The sequence below is a fragment of the Xyrauchen texanus genome, chromosome 24, assembly GCF_025860055.1.
Source record: "Xyrauchen texanus isolate HMW12.3.18 chromosome 24, RBS_HiC_50CHRs, whole genome shotgun sequence".
Taxonomy (NCBI): Eukaryota; Metazoa; Chordata; class Actinopteri; order Cypriniformes; family Catostomidae; genus Xyrauchen; species Xyrauchen texanus.
Window position 1 is genome coordinate 26,417,618 of NC_068299.1, and position 10,313 is coordinate 26,427,930.

At 38.6% G+C, this 10,313-nt stretch overlaps 1 protein-coding gene across 2 annotated transcripts in view; it reads left to right on the forward strand.

Annotated features, from left to right (window-relative positions):
- The window catches only part of LOC127618256 (eukaryotic translation initiation factor 4E-1A-like), a 16,144-nt gene extending 6,751 nt beyond the window's left edge, over positions 1 to 9,393 (forward strand). Inside the window, exon 7 of one of the 2 annotated variants that reach the window (XR_007967419.1) lies at positions 8,220 to 8,331. Coding sequence is in view for 1 of the 2 variants with exons in the window: in XM_052090615.1 (XP_051946575.1) it covers positions 8,220 to 8,334 (115 nt within the window). In the remaining variant the exon portion in view is untranslated. Of the gene's footprint in view, positions 1 to 8,219 lie in introns of both variants that reach the window. The other variant, XM_052090615.1, reaches the window with a different exon arrangement.
- The last annotated feature ends 920 nt before the right edge of the window (positions 9,394 to 10,313 follow it).

Consider the following 10,313-nt stretch of genomic DNA (forward strand, 5'->3'; position numbering starts at 1 on the left):
ACACACTCGCTCTTCAACTCGTCCATCAGACTATACTCCCTATTGACCACAGCTACAACCCCAAAATTATTATTAAAGAAATCCACACAAATCTAAAAGACACTCATGATAAATCATTAAAAGCACATTTTGACCTCCAGAATAAACTCCAATGTTACTCGACCCTCAATAGAACCACTAAATTGGCCAGTTATCTATTTATTAAACATTTTAAAGAAAGACAAATCCTCTCCAAGTACAGATTAAGTGACCATGACCTAGAGATAGAGAGAGGAAGACGTAGACAAACATGGACAGAGAGAGAGCAGAGGATCTGTAGACACTGTGATCTACAGCACATAGAGGATGAGGAACACTTTCTGCTCTTTTGCTCTAAATATAACAATATAAGAGAAACGTTTCTGCCCAAATTTGAAGCCTTGATCCCATCATTCTATGAACTGAGTGACACTGAAAAATGTCCTTCTTACTCGGAGAAGATGATAATACAGCTGCACTAGCAGCTATATATGTGCTAGCTATTCACAACGCCAGAGACAGCTAATTCTCTAGAGTGACCCAATGTATTTATTTATGCAGTGTGTGTATATGTATTTATCCATCTATTTACAATGCTACATGTGACATGATTTATACATATATGTTTTGTTTGTTTGTTTGTTTGTTTTATTAGTTATATATAATATGTTGATTCTTTGGCAACATTGTGTTACACAGTCATGCTAATAAAGCAAATTTGAAATTGAAATTGAAATTGAAATTGAATTGAGAGAGAGAGAGAGAGAGAGATGCACGTGGCCATTTTGCATGTGTGTCTATGTTTGTTTTATGTTGAGTTTCTTATTAAACTTTGTTTACTGTTCAGCCGGTTCCTGCCGCCTCCTTGCCCGTCCTTTATCAGTTACAATACGTTATTATAAACATTACAAAATAAACTATAATTTAATCAAATTAATGCTAAACATAGTCTAAAATAAATGTATTAATATACATTGGACTGAAAATGTATTAAGAAAAATATACCAATAGCATTGCTTAAGCATATTTTTTAAATTGCAATTTAAGTTGGCTGCATGCACATGGTAGTTGGTGTGTTCTCCACATGCTTTTTTCAGTATTAAGTTTTGTAAAAAAAATTTTTGTTAAAACCAATTATAAAAAATGTCTTAAATTTGACATCCCTATTAACATGTACTCAAACTAGTATAGTAATCATATTTGTTAGTAACACTACAATAAGGTTCCATTTGTTAAAATTAGTATGCTATATTCTATATGCTAATTTCAACATTTGCTAAAACAATTTTTAAATCAAGTTGTATTTTTTAACATTAGTCAATGCACTATGAACTAACAATGAACAATTTTATTTTTATTAACTAACATTAAGATTTACTAATGCTGTAAAAAAATTATTATACAGGTGCTGGTCATATAATTAGAATATCATCAAAAAGTTGATTTATTTCAGTAATTCCATTCAAAAAGTGAAACTAGGATATTATATTCATTCATTACACACAGACTGATATATTTCAAGTGTTCATGCCTTTTAATTTTGATGATTATAACTGACAACTAATGAAAAACCCCAAAATCAGTATCTCCGAAAATTAGAATATTGTGAAAAGGTTCAATATTGAAGACACCGGGTGCCACACTCTAATCAGCTAATTAACTCAAAACACCTGCAAAGGCCTTTAAATGGTCTCTCAGTCTAGTTCTGTAGGCTACACAATCATGGGGAAGACTGCTGACTTGACAGCTGTCCAAAAGTCGACCATTGACACCTTGCACAAGGAGGGCAAGACACAAAAGGTCATTGATAAAGAGGCTGGCTGTTCACAGAGCTCTGTGTCCAAGCACATTAATAGAGAGGCGAAGGGAAGGAAAAGATGTGGTAGAAAAAAGTGTACAAGCAATAGGGATAACCGCACCCTGGAGAGGATTGTGAAACAAAACCCATTCAAAAATGTGGGGGAGATTCACAAAGAGTAAACTGCAGCTGGAGTCAGTGCTTCAAGAACCACCACGCACAGATGTATGCAAGACATGGGTTTCAGCTGTCGCATTCCTTGTGTCAAGCCACTCTTGAACAAGACATCAGAAGCGCCTCGCCTGGGCTATAGACAAAAAGGACTGGAGTGGTCCAAAGTTATGTTCTCTGATGAAAGTACATTTTGCATTTCCTTTGGAAATCAAGGTCCCAGAGTCTGGAGGAAGAGTGGAGAGGCACAGAATCCACGTTGCTGGAAGTCCAGTGTAAAGTTTCCACAGTCAGTGATGGTTTGGGGTGCCATGTCATCTGCTGGTGTTGGTCCACTGTGTTTTCTGAGGTTCAAGGTCAACGCAGCCGTCTACCAGGAAGTTTTAGAGCACTTCATGCTTCCTGCTGCTGACCAACTTTATGGAGATGCAGATTTCATTTTCCAACAGGACCAGTACCTGGTTTAAGGACCATGGTATCCCTGTTCTTAATTGGCCAGCAAACTCGCCTGACCTTAACCCTATGGAAAATCTATCGGATATTGTGAAGAGGAAGATGCGATACGCCAGACCTAACAATGCAGAAGAGCTGAAGGCCACTATCAGAGCAACCTGGGCTCTCATAACACCCGAGCAGTGCCACAGATTGATCGTCTACATGCCACGCCTCATTGCTTCTGTAATTCAGGCAAACGGAGCCCCAACTAAGTATTGAGTGCTGTACATGCTCATACTTTTCATGCTCATACTTTTCAGTTGGCCAACATTTCTAAAAATCCTTTTTTTGTATTGGTCTTAAGTAATATTCTAATTTTCGGAGATACTGAATTTGGGATTTTCATTAGTTGTCAGTTTTAATCATCACAATTAAATGAAATAAACATTTGAAATATATCAGTCTGTGTGTAATGAATGAATATAATATCCAAGTTTCACTTTTTGAATGGAATTACTGAAATCAACTTTTTGATGATATTCTAATTATATGACCAGCACCTGTATGTGTGTGTATTTATGTGTCTATATATATACACAGTTGAAGTCAGAAGTTTCCTTTCACTTAGGTTGAAGTCATTAAAACTCATTTTTTAACCACTCCACAGATTTAATGTTAGCAAACTAAGTTTTGGCAAGTCGTTTAGGACATCTACTTCATGCATGACGAGTAATCTTTCCAGCAATTGTTTACAGACACTTTTAATTGACTATATCACAATTCCAGTGGGTCAGATGTTTACATACACTAAATTAACTGTGCCTTTAAGCATCTTGGAAAATTCCAGAAAATTATGTCATGCCTTTAGCCAATTGGCTTCTAATAGGAGGTGTACTGAATTGGAGGTGCACCTTTGGATGTATTTTAAGTTCTTCCTTCAAATACTGTGCCCCTTTGCTTGACATCATGGGAAAATCAAAAGAAAACAGCAAAGACCTCAGAAAACAATATTGTGGACCTCCACTAGTCTGGTTCATTTTTGGAGCAATTCCCAAATGCTTGAAGGTACCATGTTCTTCTGTACAAACAATAGTACGCAAGTATAACACCATGGGACCACACAGCCATCATACCACTCAGGAAAGAGACACATTCTTTCTCCTAGAGATGAATGTAGTTTGGTGCGAAAAGTGCAGATCAAACCTAGAACTACAGCAAAGGACCTTGTGAAGATGCTGAATGAAACAGGATGACAAGTATCTATATCCACAGTAAAACAACTCCTATATTGAGAACATGAAAGGCTGCTCAGCAAGGAAGAAGCCACTGCTCCAAAAACTCCATAAAAAAGTCAGACTACAGTTTGCAAGTGCACATGGGGACAAAGAAGATCTTCGTCCTCTGGTCTGATAAAATATAAATGTAACTGTTTGACAAGAATGGCAATCATTATGTTTGGAGGGAAAAGGTGAGGCTTGCTAGCTGAACCCCATTCTAACCATGAAGCGAGAGGGGGTGGCAGCATCATGTTGTGGGGTTGCTTTGTTGCAGGAGGGACTGGTACACTTAACAAAATAGATGGCATCATGAGGAAGGAAAATTATGTGGATATACTGAAGCAAAATCTCAAGACATCAGCCAGGAAGTTAAAGCTCAGTTGCAAATGGGTCTTCCAAATGGACAATGACCTGGAGCATACCTCCAAAGTTGTGGCAAAATGGCTTTAAGGACAACAAAGTCAAGGTATTGGAGTGGCCATTACAAAGCCCTAACCTCAGTCTGATAGAAAATTTGTGGGTAGAACTGAAAAAGTGTGTGAGAGCAAGGAGGCCTACAAACCTGACTCGGTAAAACCAGTTCTGTCTGGAGGAATGGGCCAAAATTCCAGCAACTTATTGTGATAACCCAAATTAAGCAATTTAAAAGCAATGCTACCAAATACTAATAAAGTGTATGTAAACTTCTGACCTACAGGGAATGTGATGAAAGAAATAAAAGCTGAAATAAGTTATTCTCTCTACTGTTATTTTTTATTTCACAGCCTTAAAATAATGATCCTAACTGACCTATGACAGGGAATGTAGAATTCAATGAAGGTGTCAGCTGAGGTCATGTGAGGTGTCTATTTCTCAAACTAGAGACTCTGATGTACTTATCCTCTTGTTTAGTTGTACATCTGTCCTCCACATCTCTTTTTGACCTAGTTAGAGCAATCAAAATAGCTTTAATCTGTGTTTGATATAATGGCAATTGATTTTCTGGTACCAAATAAGCAATTTAGCATGATTACTCAAGGATAAGAGTGATGGTTGCTGTAAATGTGGCCTGTCTAGGTTTGATCATAAATTACTTTTTTCAAATAGTGATGGTGCTTGTTTTTTACATCAGTAATGTTCTGACTATACTTTGTGAACAGATGAATGCTACCTTAGTGAATTAAAGTACCAATTTCCTTCTGAAACAGCAACATATGTGCATTATTCCAAACTTTAGTCCGAATCACAGCAGTGCTAACGCAGGGCCATATCGCACTCTTGCTTGTGTAATAATATCCACTTATATATCCACTTTATTTTCAGCAAAACTAAGGCACATCATTATCAACCTTGAATTTGGACCACTTCCGGTATCAACCACTTCCAGCTTTTAAAATACGATACAAAACTACTTCATGATGCTGCTTTATATTACAGGCTCATCATATTATTATCATTAATTATTATTTTCATTTTGGACGCATATATTTTTAGCATATATCGCATTTTGCCATCGTTTTATCACACTGTTCAGGTGCTGACAGGACAGTCCTCCACGCTGTCTGACATGCCTCCACAAATTTTACACAACCACCAGAGAGAAGAAAGCTGCTAGGCAAATGCTGCTTTAACTTTTGTTTCATCTTGGCAAATTAATAAATGCATTTTACTCTCTGTTTTTGTCGTCAGAGAGCATTCTCTATTTCTTAGCAGTGTATAGTAAACTGACACAGATCTCGCATTCAGCATGGCTTATGAATTATCGCTGTAGAGGGATAAATGGGAAGGGATGAGGCGAGAACCTGCTTAATATAAATATTATTTAATCAAATAAAGACACACACAACCACATACAGGGCAGCTGCCTGTAATTCTCTCTCGCGAACTGTCGTCACCGGCCGCCTTTATCCCTTGTGTGCCCCATCAGGCTGATTTGGGACCGGGTGTGCGTTGTTCCGGCTCCTGCCCTCCTCCACTCTACACTCCTCCAGGCATTGCTTCAGGCCGGGGAGCCCCCAGGATGACGTACATACCCCCCTCCTCTCCTCAGTCCGGGGAGCCCCCAGCATGACATACATCCCCCCCTCCTCTCTGTGTCTTGCGCCCCGTCTACCGGCTGGTCATCCCCGCCTTCCTCGACCTGGGAGGAGACAGAAGGGGAAAATAAAAAAAAAACAACAAAATAGGCGAGGGAAAGGCCAACACGGAACGACAGAGAGAGGAGAGAGAGAAGAAGGTTCTCACTCACCGGTACTCTGATGCACCGTCACCGTGAGGAAATGCACCGCAATTCTGGCAGCACGTGGGGACACTCCTCCGCTCCAGGCAGTGACTCCATCAGTCCAGGCGGTAAGGAAGTCCCGTCTTCGCCTTGCAGACGGCAGCCGTTACCCACGTCTGGGTGGTCGGGCTACTCTGTCCCATGGCGGATGGCAGCGGCGCTCCACTGGGTGGACGCAATGCCGAGGACTCTACGGCGGGCATCCCTGCTCCCTCCAGGGTTTCGGTACCAAGGGAGGAGATGAGAGCCGGCTTAACAATAGAAATAGTATTTAATTAAATAAAAAGACACAAACAACCACATACAGGGCAGCTGCCCGTAATTCTCTCTCTCTCTCTAACTGTCGTCTCAGCTGCCTTTATCCCTCGCATGGCCCATCAGGCTGATTGGGGACCTAATTTTTCTATAAATGCTGAAGTTAGAAAATGATCTGACATTAGGCACATCATTCTGCTGTACATCCTGTGGCTGTGTTAGTTTATAAACTTCACTAAATTCTGGTATTATTATCCTTCTATTTATTTACATTGCGTCAATAACAGTGGAACTTTTACACATTTGCTTGAAATGCAGTCGCTTCTTCCGCATTGCAAAATAAGGTGGATACAACAGTTAGTTCAGGTCCTCGAATCTGATTAGACATTCCATGAGTACTGATGGTCTCACACAATCAACACTCGGACGCTTTTAATTACATTTTGTGACATTACATATTTTAGCCAGCAGGTGGCTAAAATCTTGAAATTTTTAAAAATCTTTTAATATTCAAGACAGTTTTTGTGTGTAATATTAGCTGGTTTGTGTTGGTGACGTGAAGTGAGTCAGCATCAGTCAGTGTTTACAATCAACAGCACAGTTTACATTCAACATCGACATGATCGCTAATATTTCTACACGACTACAGCTAGAAAATAGCTTTAAACAGCTTTAAACTAACAACTTCAGCATTAAGGCTCATCATAGCTGAGAGACAACAGACTGTTTAATTACACAAACCCAAGGCGCTTATCATAGTTTCCACATCGGGAGGACATACTGTTCAAAATGGTGGAGGAGATTGTGGTTTCTATAGTGAAAGACTCTTGTGCACTGGCCTCCGTGATATAGGGAGGTATACACCTGCTTGGACGGATATTTTTCAACTGAGAAAATAGGATGAATTTCACCAATATTACATATCTTCAGAAAGCTGACTAAGACTACAACATCATCAACAGGTGATCACACTTGCTCTTTCTCTCTCTCTCTCTCTCTCTCTCTCTCTCTCTCTCTCTCTCTCTCACACACACACACACACACACACTTTCTTACATGACAGATCATAATCTGCTGTTGCTGGTTCAAACCAAATGATGTGTCCAAGCCTTTGTTAGTAATAAAAAAAAATGTCACTTTAGAACTAGTATCATGGCTTGGGCTGTTTCTGTCAAGTTATTGGAGAAACAAGGATGTGTGTGTGTGTGCGTGCGTGCGTGCGTGTGTTCTCAGTGGAAAAATAGCCACCCAAGCAAGGGTATTCTTCCCTATTTCGTGGTAGCAAGAGTCATTCACTATAGAAACCGCAATCTCCTCCGCAGTTTTTAACAGTATGTCCTCTCCAGTGTGGAAACTCCGGTAAGGGGTAAGCTCCTTGAGTTTGTGTAATTAATCGATCTGTTGTGTCTCTCAGCTGTGATGAGCCTTAATGCTGAAGTTGTTAGTTTAAAGCTATTTTCTAGCTTTAGTAGTGTAGCAGTAATACACGTGAGCACGGAGTGCTGATGAATGAAAACACTGACTGATGCTGACTCACTTCACACCACCTAACTGGCTTATATTACACACAAAAATTGTTTTTTGCCACCAACTGCTGGCTGAAATATATAATGTCAAAAAAATTACTGTAAAGAGACACATATACAGCTCTTAACACAACTCCTTTGCTCTAGCCCTTTAGTTTAGAACGGCACAAACAAAAGCAGAGTGATACAAACAGTGAAGCATCATAGTGCTGATGGTGTGAGACCATCAGTACTCATAGAACGTCTCGTCCAATCAGATTCGAGGACCGGAACTAACTGTTGTTTATATAAGAAATATCACTTGCAATCGTGCCATATGGTCCTAAATCAGCACTGATGTAGGGCCATATCTTACACTTGCTCGTGTGATATTGCTTAAATATATATATATGTATATATTCGTTAATTGTATGTTCATGTTAACAAATGGAACCTTATTGTAAAGTGTTACCTAATTGTCATTTGTGTTGTTTTGGCAGGAGAGTGTACAAGGAGCGATTAGGCATCCCAGTGAATATGACCATTGGCTACCAGTCTCATGCTGACACAGCCACTAAAAGTGGCTCCACTACTAAGAACAAGTTTGTGGTCTGAAAAACATCAAGGGCCTGAATCTTTTCTTTCTTTCTTTCTCTCTCTCTCTCTCTCTCTCTCTCTCTCTCTCTCTCTCTCTCTCCATCCATCCTGTCTCTTTCTCTGCCTCTTAAAACCAAAGCAATAAAAACAGACTCATACTACCATAAACTCTTGCTAGTAGACTTTTCCCCAAAAGCCCTTCACATACACATATCAACTTACACAAACTATGAGTATTGCGGTACAGGCAGAGTTGTGAAATAAACAAAACCTCTGCTGCTTGTTACATTTACACACACATTTTGTAATAGTATTACTTTTGTATCACCCTTACACTACAGCAGATGTTCTCTTTTACCCATCAAGAAACATTTTCACTTTCAACGTTAAACATTCACACTACATAGTTTTGTTTACCCTTGTTTAATCCTTCAAGTGGTGTTCAGAGTTTGTAAAATATGTAATTTTCTTTTTTTTTTAAATGTCAATTTATTTAATGGCAGATGAAAGGAAATTTCTGTGTTCTTTTATCTTTGCTGCTTCAGTGCCTAATGAACATAAACATTTATTCTAATTAATCCTCAACATTTAATTGAGATACGTATTTGGCCATAGAGTGCATGTAATCAAGCTAATCTTTATAGAGCTGCCTTATTTTCAGCATTACCTTGATTAAATTTGGGGGTTGACAATTCAAGATTTTTTTTATATTGTGAATTTTTCCATGCATCATAAATGTACATTCCTTAAAATAATACTAAACTGGGAGACTTTTTGCATTGCTGTAACAGATGAATTTTGCTTGTCTGGATGTAATTGGCTTAAATTGGTTCTTTAGGTTTGTAGATTAGATTGAGCATGATCATACAGTATATAGACCCTGAAAAAAATAGATTTATGTTGATTAAATATATTTCATGAAAAGGTTGAAAGGCGCCTCAATATTTATCCCAGCTGTGTTGCATGAACGTTAATGGACTGTTAATTGTCAATTAATGCTTAATTAATGGCCGGTACAACAAAATCTCACTAAGGTGTATCTTGGGCTCATAGTAAAAAAATAAATAAAAAAAACTGCACGTCTCTTCCCTTAATAAGCACCCTGCACTATTAGTATTAATATAGTCAGTAGAGAGAGACTATACAAATATTTGCACTTTTCAGTTGGGATCAAGAGTAGGCCTCACTGTAATTCTGTGAGCAAATATTTTTCCTTCAAGATGACTTAAGTTCTCCACAATTTTCTCCAATTAGTTCAGCTTGAACCTGCTTAAAGCAATAGTTCACCCAAAAATGAAAATTTGCTGATAATTTACTAATCCTCAGGCCATCCAATATGCATATGACCTTTCTTCATCAGAACAGGATTTAAGATTTTTAGGAAAGTATCCCAGGTTTTTAGCTTGTGAATAGACACCAATTTTTGACCAACTAAAAAGCACACTTAGTCTGCATCAAAGTAATCCACATGACTTCAACCGATCAAGTAATGTCTTCTGCAGTGAATCGATATTTGTTTTTCAAACAACATATCGATTCACTTCAGAAGACTTTACGTAACACTTCAAAAGACTTTTGCTTTTTTTTTTGTGGCAATCAATGCCACAGTGGGCAGTGGTGGCTCAGTGGTTGAGGCTCAGGGTTACTGACCAGAAGGTTGGGGGTTCAAGCCCCATCACCACCAAGATACCACTGTTGGGCCCTTGAGCAAGGCACTTAACCCTATCTGCTCCAGGGATGCCGTATCATGCTTAGCTGGGATATGTGAAAAATTAGAAATTTCACTGTATATGTGCAAAAAACTGTGTGTATAATGTGTGACCAAAATACAGGATTCTATTCAGGATTTTAAAAGCTGTCAATTGAGCTTAATCTGTATTCAACTTGGAATATTCCTTTCAAGAAATTGACTTGCTTCTTGTAAACCATTTATAGTAGGGGGGCTTCAACATTTTTCCTGTTGCATTTTAAGCATGGCTAATTATATTATGTGTATA